The sequence below is a fragment of the Cibotium barometz genome, chromosome 14, assembly GCF_041138505.1.
Source record: "Cibotium barometz isolate CiBa-2024 chromosome 14, ASM4113850v1, whole genome shotgun sequence".
In the NCBI taxonomy this organism is placed as follows: Eukaryota; Viridiplantae; Streptophyta; class Polypodiopsida; order Cyatheales; family Cibotiaceae; genus Cibotium; species Cibotium barometz.
The window spans coordinates 10,000,012-10,015,492 of NC_141059.1; the positions used below are offsets into that span (position 1 = coordinate 10,000,012).

The 15,481-nt window shown below is 46.2% G+C and overlaps 1 protein-coding gene across 2 annotated transcripts in view; it reads right to left on the reverse strand.

The window, feature by feature from the left end:
- Positions 1-1,123: 1,123 nt before the first annotated feature.
- The window catches only part of LOC147631652 (hydroxyproline O-galactosyltransferase GALT6-like), a 43,548-nt gene continuing 29,190 nt past the window's right edge, over positions 1,124-15,481 (reverse strand). Inside the window, exons 3-7 of one of the 2 annotated variants that reach the window (XM_086808172.1) lie at positions 3,731-4,021; positions 2,780-2,881; positions 2,518-2,691; positions 2,022-2,129; positions 1,124-1,912 (exon numbers count right to left, since the gene is read on the reverse strand). In XM_086808172.1, the coding sequence (XP_086664298.1) occupies positions 1,709-1,912; positions 2,022-2,129; positions 2,518-2,691; positions 2,780-2,881; positions 3,731-4,021 (879 nt within the window). In that variant the 3' untranslated portion in view covers positions 1,124-1,708. Of the gene's footprint in view, positions 1,913-2,021; positions 2,130-2,517; positions 2,692-2,779; positions 2,909-3,730; positions 4,022-15,481 lie in introns of both variants that reach the window. The other variant, XM_086808171.1, reaches the window with a different exon arrangement.

The window sequence follows — 15,481 nt, forward strand, 5'->3', positions numbered from 1 at the left end:
CAAGACCTGATTTTTTTTTTTCGTACACCCGAGGCCCACTCAAGTGGGTGGAACCGATTTCCCCTTCCAACAATTAGCCAATTATCATGATCGGGCAAGGGCCACGTACCATCAGGCAAGAGCCACGAATTAGGCATCCCCCATGACCACCACGATGAGTCGAGCGCTGTAACATTGAGAAAAGATGATAAAAGTGATTATTTACAACTTGGCCTTATAAGTGTCTTATATACCTTGGCTCCCTTTTCACACCTATTAATGTCTTGGCCTCCAGATTGGGCATGCTCAGGACCATTTCCAAGGCCCATAGTCCTTTAGCACTTTATTGCACCGATGTTGGTGTGCTAACTCATCGATCGCGTCTAATGACGAGGATAATAAGGACAGCAACCTTGAGGATGATGAGCATTAGTCCCCCGGAATGCTCCCTATCGATGGAGTGAAGGGAGAGCTCTATTCGCCTAGATGGAGGTAAATACAAGTGGTCCTTTGCGATGATTCTCTCTCACAAAACATGGGAGAACGAAGCAGCTAATGGAACAGTAAACCTACAAGCACACCTATTCAATCAAACATACATCTAATATGCATGAATCCAATAATATACAAGCAAGCAAGAGTAAAGAAGAGAAAAGATCACAAGGGTTTTATTGCAAGGCAATGAGTGTGTATTGGTTATTGTCAAAAATGACATACGCAAATGACTAGTTTTCATACAACTTAAAAATGGTCCGGCCTAGTCTTACGCAAGTATATACACGAAGTCCTTACACTTTCCCTATTTGACATTACGCACAAGGTAAGGTCCCTTCATATATTCCAACGTCATCTTACAAGAGCTTAGTGCCCATTCGAGCAAACCGATGGATCAAAAATATGACATGCTATTCTATCCCGCACTCTCAACCACAATGACTTTCTCCAAATTGTTTGGATCCGAACCACATGGTGTCTTCAAGAATTTAAATTCCTGAAAAATGCAATCGCAATTTACCTGCTCGGTGTGGCTTCTCTCAAACCTCGACCTCTCAATTTTCTGACCAAACAAGACACACAATTGTTGAACAAAAGACAAGAGACTTGCAAAACTTTACATACATTAGAAAAGCGCCATGTACTCATAAAGATCTCAACCAAGCTTGAAATTAAAGGCCAAGCATTTCAAAATCAATGACCATTGGCATAGCCTTAACTCTACATAAATGTCTTTAATTCCCCCTATTTTTCTATCTTTGTGTCATTGTTCCTTGTTCCTAGCAGTTTGACCTTGCATTACCAAGGTTGCTATTGATGCCACCCTTCTACTTTGAGGGGCTGAAATGTAGCTGTAGAAATATAAGAATTGTACAAACGTAGAGGCAATCTCTCTTTTGTATAGGATCTAGGGGATGATACATGAAGGAATGCCTCAATGACGACTCCTCTCTAAAACAGGGGAAAAAATGTCTCTCCATTGTTAATGAGTCTACAAGATGTCCACTGCATTAGCTACTCCAGACATCACTATCAACTTAATTTGCTCAGTAATTAGCTTTGGGACATTGGAGATACTCATCGCACCACCTGCAACACTTTGATACACTATCGCCGAAGGTCCAAAAGCAGCCACATGAATGGTGAGAGAGCTTCTTGTATTTGTATGAAGACAACAAGGCATCCAAAAAAGCAAACCTTTTCAAATTAGAACGATCAGCTAAAAGGCGTGTCTTCATATATTGCAACACTCGGCTTTCCCTTGTGACAATTTCTCCCACATACAAAGCATCTGTCGTGGTGACTGGTAATGAGCTGTGTAGTAGTCATCGATACATCCAAACTGACAAAACTTCCAACTGTGTTGATAGTGGACTTGGTGCCAGAGATTGTACTGAACAACCCACATGCCCATGCTGACATCTTCCATCTTGAATAGCTGCAACAACCAAACATTAGTGACCACTTAAACCACCTTTTTTTAGACCAAAACAAATCCAAATAAGAGGGAATCATTATATCCAAACAGTGCAAGTATGAAGCCATACCCTGAGTGTGTTGTTTGTGTGCTGTGAAACAATAAAAGCTGCAATATCCCTTGTAATGATATATCCGGGTCCATTCGCATATGGCGGATAATCCTCTTCCGGCCATTCCTGTCATAATTATCCAGACAAGTTTCTTGCCAGAAGATTCTACATCAGGGATCCCACTCTTCAAAACCTATCCTATCACCTGTGTTCACTCACCTTTATAAAACCCCTAAATACAACACAACAAAAGGGATACACTCCATGTGTACAACACAAAGAGGAGGATATACCCCTGTCACAAAAGGGATACACTCCGTGTGTACAAAACACAAAGAGGATAATACCCCTGTTTTATACATTTTGGCCACAAATATACCCCTAGTATGATGTATAAAGGTTGACACAGCACAATATATAAAATCTACCCCTAGTGTGAACGCACAAGTACACTTAGTGGGCACCCAAGGGATTCGACACTAGCAACCTTAAAAGAAAAAATTTGTTCACTTACCTCAAATGTCACTGCCCATTTGCCTAATCGTAAAGGCCTGTGATCCAAATTGATGTTCCCCATGTATAGTCCATATTCGTGACCTGTTGCCCTTACCTCATGTACAACGGTTTCCACTCTTACAAAATTGTCATCATCACACTTCATAATGTATTTGGTGGAAGTGTTCCGGATCTATCCAGATAAGATTTGTCAGATGCAATACTCCTGAGTCACTCCCAGCATTCAAAAGAGATTATTCCAGAGTTTTCTATGTTCTTACCGCATACTCACATATGGCAACAGTTTTCAGCACTAGCAGCTCATACCGGTCCACAAATGGTACTATAATCACGTCCCCATAAAATGAAGCTTCTTTTTCCAGCTGCATATTAACATCCATGTTTGCATGCTGCAAATATAAACAAGGAATCACCCTCTCTCTCTCTCTCTCTCTCTCTCTCTCTCTCTCTCCCCCCTAAAGGCCCATCGGGCCTTCTGAGATCTCACTATCTGTTCCATGAGGGATTTGGCCCACTCTCCAGGATCATTGACTTCCGGACCAGAGTTGCCTAGGGCTCTTCGTGCTCGAGCTCCACAGTCATGAGGACACTTTCTACATGCTCGATCATTTTCTTGAGAGAGCTTCAGCCCCAACCACCCCAACACCTGGCTTCTTCTTCACCTAGGAAGAGGACACCCATACAGTGGATCCCATGGACCCACCTCGCCCGAGAGGAGTTACCTCGGACCGGGCCTCCACAATCCAGCGTGCCCAACGCCCTCGGCCCCCTGGACGTTAGCCACGATCCCCTCATCGGCTTCAGATCCAGGACATGCTCCATTGCCATCGAGCAACCTTTCCACGTGACGTAGCTGAGGGAGACCTCTCAGCCATACTCATTGCCCCATGCTTCATATTTTGGAGAGTGGTATACCATCTAATGGGGGCTGATGCTCCTCTCATGTTTCATGTTCCTAGTATTCCATGATGAGATTTCTATGTACAATTTTATATCACTCCAGTTGTTCTGTTTCTCTTTTATTTTCTGTCCCATGATGAGATTGTCATGTGGACATTATTCTATCACTTTGGTCTCATAGGCCCATTGGGTCTTTAGTAGACGTTAAATTCTCTCTCTCTCTCTCTCTCTCTCTCTCTCTCTCTCTCATAACCATACAAGATTAACAATAAAGATCCATATCATCTTCTCTATTTTAAAAACGTATTTACCAAAGCTACAAAAAAACGTGCCACCACTTTTGAAGTTTGAATCAACTTTGACTGCATCCACGTCTTTCGTATTGCCATTCTCTCAGCAAAGTGGTTGCTTGCCGACAAAATTCCTATGAAAAAATCAACTGATCCTCTTGGTAGAGGAGGCGCCTTCCATTTATCATTCATTTCACGGGTTGCCTCAGGTGATAGATTTGAATGTGACAGGGGGAGAGAAGTAGCCAGCACGGAGTGCACTTCAACGTCACCCTTCACAGCCAACCCAGTAGCATCCTCCAAAGCAAAACCCTGCAGTTACCAAAAATAACAAGAGTCAAAGCCCAAATTAAGGATGTTCTAACAGTGTTTAAGAGTTTAAGAGTGGCAAATAGAATTAGAGGACACAAGTGAGCTGCAGTCACTAGGAAAAACATGAAAATCACTACAAGACTTAAAGCTAAAAGCATAAAAGTCTTTGATTACGTTCACCATAAATTTCATAGATACTTTCTGTTGAACAATTAAGGTTTCCTAAGGTGTTCACCTTGGTCTTGCATGCGTCAATCAGATGCAGAGTGTATCACTCTAGCCCTGACCCATGAAGAGAGAGGTAGCGTAAGACATGACACAAGTAAACAATGCTAATGGATTTCGTTCATAGAACATTGGGCCTTATAAAGGCGATTACAAAGTCCAGGAGCTTATTTAAAAATTACTGATGTGAAATGCAAGATTTTTGGTGGGCCAACACCCTACCCAACTGATTGTGAGTCTAAACCCCCACACCTCCCTTTGGAGGGGAAAGAAGACAGAAAAGAGAGGAAGGAGGAGGGGGTGGGGGTGGGGGGGTGTGCAATTGGCTCCAACAAGACTGAGGTTTACAACTTCATAAACCCAAATTATTTCTTAAAAAAAACTGATGTGAAATGCAAGATTGTTGGTGGGCCAACCCCACCCCATCCAATCGGTTGTTGTGAGTTTGCACCCCCACACCTCCTTTTGGACGGGGAAGAGGAAAGAAAAGAGAGGTAGGGAGTGAAGGGAGAAGAATTAGGGTTTCATGTGGGAGACACATACACAGAGAAGAAGAGAGAGAGAGAGAGAGAGAGAGACATTTGGGGATAAGTCAACTCAAAGAATGTGAGTGTGTGACTCCCCTATCACACATGTATATTTGCACTAGTACACATAGTGCACTTAGTACATTAAAAGTACTAAGTGTACTATGTACTATAAAACACATGGGCTTGTACACACTACAAGAGTGGGCATAATGCCTTTACCCCAACAACCTCCCACTTAAAGGCAAAGTGCCCTTAAATGAAGGAAAAGAAAAATCAGCATGTACATGATAATATACAAGGCCATATCAAGGCTGAAACTGGCCTCATCCAATGCCCATCAAGTGTCTGCAATGAGCAAACCGCTCTCGAGGCAAACTCTTTGTCAACAGATCAGCCGGGTTGTCATCCGTATGAATCTTGACAAGCTGAATTTGTTTGTTCTCTATCACCTCTCTGATGAAGTGATACTTCACATCCACATGCTTCGTCTTTGCATGAAAGACACGGTTCTTTGCCAACTGGATGGCACTCTGACTGTCACAATGCAACAATGGAATATCCCCTGTATAACCACTAATAATGCCTCCTTGCAAGCCTCTGTGGCTGCAATATACTCGGCCTCTGTAGTAGATAAGGCAGTGCACTTTTGCATCCTGGATATCCATGACACAGCACCTCCTGTGAATGTAAACACATAACCGGTAGTAGGCTTCCGGTTATCTGGATGACCGGCATAATCCGAATCCGTGTATCCATGCACTAATGCATCCTGTTTGCCAAAGCAAATGCACATATCCTGTGTGCCCTTCAGGTATCTCATGACACCTTTCACTGCTTCCCAATGCTTCTTGCAAGGTTTGGCCATGTATCTATAAACCACTCCCACTGCAAATGCAATGTCCGGCCTGGTGGCAACCATGGCATACATGAGACTGCCACAAGCTGAAGCATACGGAATCTTGGCCATATCAGCCCTGTCACTGTCCGACTGTGGGCTGTCCTTAGCACTGAGTTTCACATATGGAGGCAAAGGAGTACTAGTCTTCTTCCCCCCGTCCATATTGAACCTCTGCAAAACTTTGCCAATGTATTCCTATTGAGACAAATACAACACATGCTGATTTTTGTCCCGAAGTATCCGCATACCCAAAATGTGATTTGCATCACCCAAATCCTTCATATCAAAGATTTGATGCAGCCTCTTCTTCAAGGCATCCATCTCTTTACGAGATTTCCCGGCAATCAACATATCATCAACATACAAGATGAGAATCAATAGACTGCCATCCAAAGCTTTCTTGGTGTATAAGCAGTGATCTATGTCACTTCTCCTGAAATCCTGGGATTTCATGAATGTATTAAATTTATGATACCATTCCCTTGGTGCCTATTTGAGCCCATAAAGACTCTTTTTCAGCTTGCATACAAGCTTCTCCTTTCAATTCACTGCATAACCCTCTGGCTGTTGCATATATATCTCCTCATGGAGATCACCGTGAAGAAAAGCAGTAAGGTCGCTTGGTGCAGTTTTTTATCTCACCCGAAGGTACTGAGGCTGACAGTACATCTGTTTATGGGACTTCTATGATATATGTGTACTAGTCACATGAGATTTTTGTGGATATGTATGGTTCACAGTGGTATACAACTTGGACTATTACTATGCCATTCATCCCTAGGTGTGAAGGGGGGAACTAGAACATTAAACTTTTAATGTTTATTAAAGTTGCCCCTAGGCCTTAGTGGCCCCTAGGGACTTTTAAAGTTTGGAGCCCTAGGATTATTATGGGGAGGAGGCCACTCCACTTTTGGAGTGTGTGCTTCTCTCTCCTCCCCCTCTCTCTAGCTTTTGGGAAAAAGAGTCGTGGAGCACTCTTGTTGGTTCTCATGCGTGGAAAAGCAGGTAGAGAAAGAGTCGATTGAGAAGAAGTGCTGCTGCTGTTTTTCTGAGTGCAAATCAGCCGTACAGCCCTGTACGGACGGGTTGCTGCAAGTACTCTCTCTCTGGGACTGGCTGCGCACAGCTGGCTGCGTGTACATCTGCTGCTGCAGGCAGCTGTAGCAGGCGACTGTCGCAGGAGGCTGCTGGTTCAGGTACAGGTCGTACAGTACTGTACGACTGCCGTACAGTGTACGGACAGGACTGACACAGGCTGCGCTGGACAAAACTGGTGCTCACCATGGAAGCTGTGGAGGCAGCGGCGGCCTTTGGAGGCTTCTTCGAACAATCCCGAGAAGTATGTCCTTTTGTGTGACAAAAGAAACATCTACCCTCCTTGTACTGAGAAAGCTCCTCAGCACTCAACTTGCCACCTGTCGTGCCTGCCTCCGCTTTCTGGTCTGGAGTAAGCTTAGACGCATATTCGAGTTCTTGGAGCCAGAGGCTCCCGGGCTCTGTCCTCGGGAGGACCCCGTCTGGTTCTGGCTTTTGCCCCCCGAGGTGTTAGCCTTGGGAGAAGCCGGCTGGGAAGTCTTGGGCTTGCCACCATTGTGTTTCATTTCTGCACTCTGCGCAAGCAAGAGTGCGTCATCAAAGGTGGCTGGCCTAAACATACGCACCTCCCATTGGATTTGCGTGTCCAGGCCATACAAAAACTGCCCTTTCTTGTCCGAATCAGATAAGCCTAATTGTAGACACAAGGTCGAAATTTTATTGGCAAACTGAAGGACTGGTTGCGCATTCTGACGCGCTCCCTTGAACTCGTCTTCGAGTCGCTCAAGGTAGTGGGGCGGTAGAAACCGCTGCTTAGGGTCGCAGACGAACTCGTCCCACACATAAGCTGCCATACCTGCTCTGGTGTGGGCATGAGCCCACTGAGTCCACCAAGGAATGGCCTCACCTTCCACGTACCAACTAGCTAAGATCACTTTGTCAGTATCTGTTTTCCTAACTGCGGCAAAGTAAGCTTCAAATTGATGTAACCATGAATAAAGAGTTGTGGGATCGAGTTTACCATTATACTTACTGAAATTCATTCTCTCGAGAAAATGATTCGAGAGCGCCGCCGGTGTCAATCTGGCGTCCAAAGCTCTGAGGTAACGCTCGTGTTCCACGCGTCGCATGGCGTCGTCTTCTCGTTGTCGGATCTCCAATACACGCATCTGCATCTCAAGCAAGAAGCTTGGCTGTGGCTGTGGCTGTGACCCAGCCAGAGGGTCCCTGTGACGAGGATCTGGTATCTGGGATACGGAAGGAGAGGGAGGAGGAGATGGAAAACGCGACGCTGGAGAGCGCGAACGCTCCTCCAGAGCCAAGATTCGCGCCTTCTGCTCATCCAACTTGGCTGTCTGGTCTGCGATTGCTCGCATCATCTGCTGGAACATGTCTGTGACACTCAAGCCTCATGCCCTAGCTGGGCTACCTGGTGCACTCTGGTCCCATGGTTCTGGTTCTCTCTCGTCGCCAAAGCTCGCCATAGCGGGAAAATGCAATTCCTTTCCAGAACGCAATCTGACCATCCACTATCTGTGTGGGAGACTTCCGGAGGCTTCCGGAGGCTAAAAACCAACCGTCCTTCGAGGGACATGAGTCACTCCGAAAGGGGTAGTCCACCGGCGCCTAAAAACCAACCACACGAGTGAAAATTTTCTGGTTTTCTTTGCTAAATCTTTGTCCTTGAAGTAGGCTCTGATACCACTGTAATATGCGGAAGCTTCGGAGAAGGATCGGTACTTCAAAACTCCGAAATCAGCACTCTTTTCGCGACGGAAATTAACGCACAAACTGAAAGGAGATGTGCAGAAAATAGAGAGAGAAGGGGAAGATGGAGAGGACACAGTATTGGGTCCCCCTTTGCTTGGCAATCTCCTTGGCTTGACTGGCCCTTGATTGGCTTGAGCACTTGGTGAAAACTGAGATGAATGATGGAATTATGGCCTCCACTATTTATACACCTCCTGAGGAGCAGTCGGCCAGCTGAAAAAACAAGCTATGTCCCACGACTGGTGAAATTCAGCAATAAATGCTGAATTAAATCCCAAAAAATACTACCTTTTTTTCCTAACAGGCTGAAAGTGATGCGCCTACTTCTGATTGGCTGGACACCACTTTTGTCCACAATCCCAAGGCTGGGCAGCCTGTATGGGCTGCCCATACATGCCCTACAGCCATACAAAGGCTGTGATCTCCTGGAGATTGCCTTATCTGTGCCCTAGGGCTGTGCTACATCCCCTCCATGGCTGGTGGATTCAGCCTGGGCCTTCCTGGCCCTCATGGGGGTGGTTCTACACCATTCCCATGCCCACACTCAGATCTGGGGTAGCCCTATGGGCTGGCCCCTTGTCCTAACCACTATCTACTCAGTGATCTGGCATCCGGTACCATACCAGATACACAGAACCATTGACATCATTCTAGAGGGAGACTCACAACGCGGACTGGCACTGTTTCATGTGCAGGACAGTGCACACCTGACCTTAGACTCCTGTGCAGGACAATGCACACCTGACCTCGGACATCTGAGATGGATCCCTGGCTGACTCGTCCCGGACTGGACTCACATGGGACCAGTTCACCATCCCAGGTCCTGCACCTTCTGTACAGAAATGTCTACGTGGCATCCAAGTGCGGGATGCACGTGACAAAAACTCACTTATAAATCATGACCAGCCCGGTGTTTACACATACTGATGTCCCGAGGTGGACAAAACCCAATGTCCACCGTCCAGACCTTATCCCCTTTGTACAAAGGAAGTAACCAGCCATGTGTCCACTCTAGCTTGCTCCACAAAGCACCTGCCTACCACCTACACTGGACAACTCACCACCTCACTACTCCTCCTCCTCTCTCTAGAGATTGGTGCCTCCTTCATGAGGGCTGTTGAGCTGCATTTTCTGCACTTTCTCCTTCCCAACTCCATTTCCAAGCTTGCTAAGGTGTTTCTCAAGCTTCCAAGAGTGTTTCCGGATGCTAATCACTCTCCTACACACTCCCAATGACTGAAATTCAGCAAAACAGCTCTCTTTATTGTTGTAATTTCTGGTCTTTTTGTTGAAAACCCTAATTTCAGCCCTCCTTTCTCAAGTTGAACCATAGGGGAAGCTTTCCCTAGGTTCCCTTCATCCTCTTGAAGACTTTTGTCGTGAAGAAATGCGACAAATCGAAGATCTCATCACTCCAAGGACTTCCATCGCGAAGGCTTCCCCTGTCATCGACTCTACTTGCAATTGGTAAGCTTTTATGCTTAAATATGGAAGCAAGTAGCAGGAGGGAGGAACCGGATTACAAGATCACATACCTGTGTAGTGTTCTCTTGTCCTACGTGCTCTCTTGCATATTGTTGCTACCATGTATTGGTGGAACAATAGCGAGCACATGGTAGGGAACATGGGCACTTGAGAGGGTAGTGTGAGTTGCAAGTCTACATCAACAACCACTTGTTTTCAATACTGTATTTATATGCATTGGTATGGAAATCTGGTCAGAAATGCCCATGACACTATGTACTTGATTCTCCCATAGTCAATATACTTTATTTGAGGGAGGGGTCGGCCGTTCCGGCTCATTGTGTCTCTCTTGTCAATTCAGCAAATTACTTCTTGTATTTGAGCAAAGTGTCCATCAAATCTTAGTGTATTTAAGTGTATTGATTAGCATTGTGTTCAATCAAGTTACATTGGTATCAGAGCAAACGGTTCTCTTTCACTTCTATCGTGAAAGACAATCACCGTGAACACTAGCTATCTCTATACTTAGAACATTATGGACAGCCGTACAATGAATGTTGGAGATGCTAACACAAGAGGCAGGGACACTGAAATGCATGCCTCCAATGCTTTACAGGGTGCACAATAGGGAACATGAATATGTGGGACAGTCGTCCCGTGGCAAAGAGAAGATGCAGGAAGAAGAGTCCATAGTTTTGAGGGTTGAACTTACTCGTATGCGGACTCTTCTCTATGCACAACAAGAAAAATTGATTCATGCCTTAAAGATATGGAAGCATTATCTTCTTGGGGCTGAATTTGTAGTCAAAAGAGATCATCAAAGCTTGAGATATTTTCTATCTCAAACAAAGCTCTCGGAGAAGCAAATGAGATGGCAAACTTTCTTTCCATGTTTCATTTTCAGATTGTACATACTCTGGGAATGAAGAATTTGGTGGCAGATGCTTTGTCCAGGAAGCCTTATATAGCTGCAATTTCAGTGGCCTCTCATGGGGACTTATCTGCCATGCGTGATTTGTATCATTTGGATGCTGATTTTTCCCATATATGGACTGATTTGATGGCTGGTCACTCGCATGCCTCTTATGTGATCAAAGAGGGTTATCTCATGAAGGATAATTGCTTATGTGTGGTGAAGGATATGCGTCCAAAGGTTATGGAGAAATGTCACGCTCCAACTTATGCTGGTCATAGAGGTATTTTTGAAAGAGTGCACAAAGCGGAAGCAAAGGGGCACTAGAGTGTGCTGAATAGAGAGTGCAAGAGAGAGAGAGAGAGAGAGAGAGAGAGAGAGAGAGAGAGATATGGAGCAACTATGCTGAATATACTGAAGCAAAACAGTCCCAAGCAAGAGACACATATAGTCTCATAAGCGAGGGAGCAAAATATGTACAAGACTGAATGGAAAGGGAGAGGCCAGCCCCACCTATTTATAGGTGAGGAATGCTGGCTGACTGGGACTGAATATGCTGGCCGATTGGAGCATATGAGCTGGCCGATTGGTAAAATACCAAAAGGGCTGGGAAAAACCCAGAAAAATATGGAAAAAAGGGGTGGCCAGCCCACAATCAAGGACCATACAAAAGGGACCAAAAGGGCACCAAAAATGGGCAGAAACTGGGGATGAATGTGCCAACACCCCCTCTCAGCACCAAATGCTGAACAAACTACAAGGAGTCAAAGATAAGGAGCCAAGGAAGCCTGAGAAACTGGCTTGGTGAACAAATCTGCAGCATTCTCCACTGAAGGATAATACTCCAAACGCAAATCTCCAACAAGAATCCGTTCACGAACATAGTGATACTGTATCTCAATGTGACGAGCATGAAACACAGGGTTCTTGGCGATGGCGATGCAACTCTGATTGTCACACCAAAAAAGAGTAGATCCGGTAGGAGGACAACCGAGCTCCTCCAATAATCTCCGCAACCATATCGCCTCACATGCAACATAACAAACCGCACGGTACTCCGCCTCTATAGAGGAAAGCGCCACAATAGGCTGCTTTTTACTGCTCCATGAAATGGCTCCAGACCCGAGTGAAAAAACACAACCAGTGGTCGAACGCCGAGTATCTGGATCTCCAGCCCAATCTGAATCAGACCATCCAACAAGAGTGCATCCTTGGCCATAAAAGATACCAAAGTCCAGAGTGCCACGCAAATACCGAAGAACTCTGAGAGCACACCGCCAATGCTGCTGAGGGGGTTTGGATGAGAAAGAACTCAATAAACTGACTGTGAAACATATGTCCAATCAAGAGTAGGTCAACCAAACCAAACAACCGCGACGAGAACCCGATACTGTCCCTGATCAATCCCTGGAGAAGCATCAAGTAGAGAAAGCTTCTCACTAATATCCATAGGAGAAGATACTGGTTTGCACCCAGTCATCTGAAATTTGTCGAGAATCTCCCGTGTGTACTTCTGCTGAGAGATCTCGACCGCAGTAACTTACGAGACATGTAAGCTACTGGATGACCATTCTGTTGCAATACATCTCCAATTGCGATGTTACTCGCATCGATGATCACCTGAAATGGATCGTCCCACGAGGTAAGTGCTAAACAAGGCGCTTCTGACAAAGCCACCTTGAGGTTCTGGAATGCCTCCAACGCTCGTGGAGTCATTCGAATCTTTTGCCTTCTTGTTTTCACTCCCTTTAGCAGATCGGTGAGATCTGCCGAGAGGTCAGAAAACTTGTCGATGTGGGTGGAATATGCCTGGCATATACCCACAAATGATCTAATGTCATAGGCTGTCTGAGGGACTTCCCAGTTGACAATCTCGGCCATTTTAGCCGGATCAAGTCGAATGCCTTCAGCACTAATTATATATCCCAAGTAATGCACCTAGAACAGATAAAATTCTGACTTCTTTTCATTGACGTAGAGCTCGTTGCTTTCCAGCAACTTAAGGACTTTCTCCACATCAATGTCATGCTGCTCAACCGTAGCTGATAATATGAGTATGTCGTCCAGAAATATGCACACACTTTCCAATCAAATCCCGGAAAACACGCATCATCATGTGGTTAAATGTAGCTGGGACGTTCGTCAAGCCAAATGGCATGACCACAAATTCATAGTGGGCCCGTTCTGTACGGAACACTGTCTTGGGGATGTCCCCCTCCACAATCCGCACCTGGTGGTACCCACTCTTTAAATCTAGTTTTGAGAACACCTTTGCTCCATTCAACCTCTCGAGAATATAGTCAATTCGAGGCATCGGGAATCTGCTCTTGATAGTCAGCTTGTTGAGTGCACGATAATCGACACACAAACGGGAAGACCCATCTTTTTTCTTGACAAATAAGATCGGCACTGCAAATGGCGATACGCTGGGGCGGATGAAGCCAACTTGCAACAATTCTTGGAGTTGGCGGTCCAACTCCGATTCCATTGCCTTAGAAAGGCGATACGGAAACTTGCTCGGGGGTTCCGAGCCTGGGAGGAGGTCAATCCTATGATCCTCCGGTCTGGCTAGGGAGGGAGACTGTCCCGAAGAAAAATCTTCTAGAACTTTTCGTGGAGAACCGAGTACTTCTCGGAAGCACTAGCCACCGTCTGGGCTGTCTGGATGTAAATCATCGCACACTGTGCGCCTTTCCTGACTGCTTGCTTAGCCTGCAAGTGGCTTATGAGCGGAAAGTTCGGAATTCCTGGCTCACACTTAATGGTCACTCAGGCGTTTGACACATTCCGATTGATCTGGAACGTGTGCTTGTCCCACTTGACATCAGGAAGAAACTTGTGAAACCACTGAATACCCAAAATTATGTCTGCTCCTACAAGAGGGGCAACCATAAAGTCACGCACAAACTCTATGCCCTGAATCACTAACTTAGCACCTAGAGCTTCATACTTGACGTTCGTTGTCATACCTGTGCTAAAACCCTCAACCTGTTTGTCCACCGAAGTCAGCTCGAAACGGGCACGCCTAGCGGCCTGTTCCGTGACCACATCCTCCATGCTGCCGTTGTCAAACAAGACGACGACTCTCTGGCCACCTATGTAGCCAAAGGACTTGAGCAATTCATTGCGCTCATACTCCTGGTCATGGGCGCCCTTCTGCTTATCTTCGAGCTCCCAGCTAATAATTGCTCCAACTGAAGCACCGGGATTTTAAGAACTAGGGGTAGCCGTTGGGGTCTGTGTGGGAGCTAAGCTCACCACGGAAGCTGTGGAGGAAGTGGCACCCTTTGGAGGCTTCTTCGGACAATCCCGAGAAGCATGTCCTTTTGTATCACAAAAGAAACATCTACCCTCCTTCTTGTACTGAGAAAGCTCCTCAGCACTCAACTTGCCACCTGTCTTGCCTGCCTCCGCTTTCTTGTCTGGAGTAAGTTTTGACGCATTGTTTGAGTTCTTGGAGCCAGAGGCTCCCGAGCTCTGTCCTGGGGAAGACCCCGTCTGGTTCTGGCTTTTGCCCCCCGAGGCGGTAGCCCTGGGAGAAGCCGGCTGGGAAGTCTTGGGCTTGCCACCATTGTGTTTCATTTCTGTACTCTGCGCAAGCGAGAGTGCATCTTCAAAGGTGGCTGGCCTGAACATACGCACCTCCCATTGGATTTGCGTGTCCAGGCCATACAAAAACTGCCCTTGCTTGTCCGTATCAGATAAGCCTAATTGCAGACATAAAGTCGAAATTTTATTGGCAAACTGAAGGACTGGTTGCGCGTTTTGACGAGCTCTGTTAGAAGTCATCTCCTGTTTATTTTTATACACCAGGGCCTTTGTTGTGGGTGTGCCCGCCCTTATGAGGTGTTTTCTCATTTTTCCCCACTCTCCGTATTTTTCTCCCATTTTTTCCTATTTTTTCTATGGCTGGGTGGCTTCCCTGTGTTGGCAAGAGGGCCTTTGTGCTGGCCGACTGTACCTTCAAGAACCCGACTCAGGACAGCTGGCCGACTGAGTGTGTTTGCTGGTCGTGGAGGTTCAGGGCCAATCATCCCTTTAGCACAGGCCGACTGGGTATTTGGGGCCATATAAAATGGCCCCATGGCCCCCATTCCATTTTGTATCATTCTCGGGATCTTCTTGTGTATATAGAGCAGAGTTACACGCCTCTATCTCTCTCTCTCTTGTGCTGTGATTTTCTGCACTGCGTTTTGCTCGTGTTCCCAAATCTGGTCATCATCTCCGCTGCGTATTCTGACATAGTATCAGAGCCTAGGCTCTAGATAGTGCTTGGGATTTGTGTGAGCAAGAGGGGGACTGTTGTGTTGCTGATTGGTGGACTGTTCGAGACTGTTCGGGAAGAGGAGAAGCAAGAGGACGGCGGGCTGATTTGCTGGACAGCCACTTGCAAAGTGTTAGTTCTTCTTTGTTCCCACCCACCCACCCTTTTCAGAGTACATCCCCGCAATGGCAGATCTGTTTGGGATGGCCGAGAGGCATGTGAAGATCCCGACACTCCCCACGTTCCCGGTGGACCGTCAGTTGGACGGGAACAACTATGGCATATGGAAGGTTATGATGGAATCTGTTCTGGAGTCTTACGACCTCGTTGATTTCGTCGTTGTTGGGCTTCCACGGCCGGA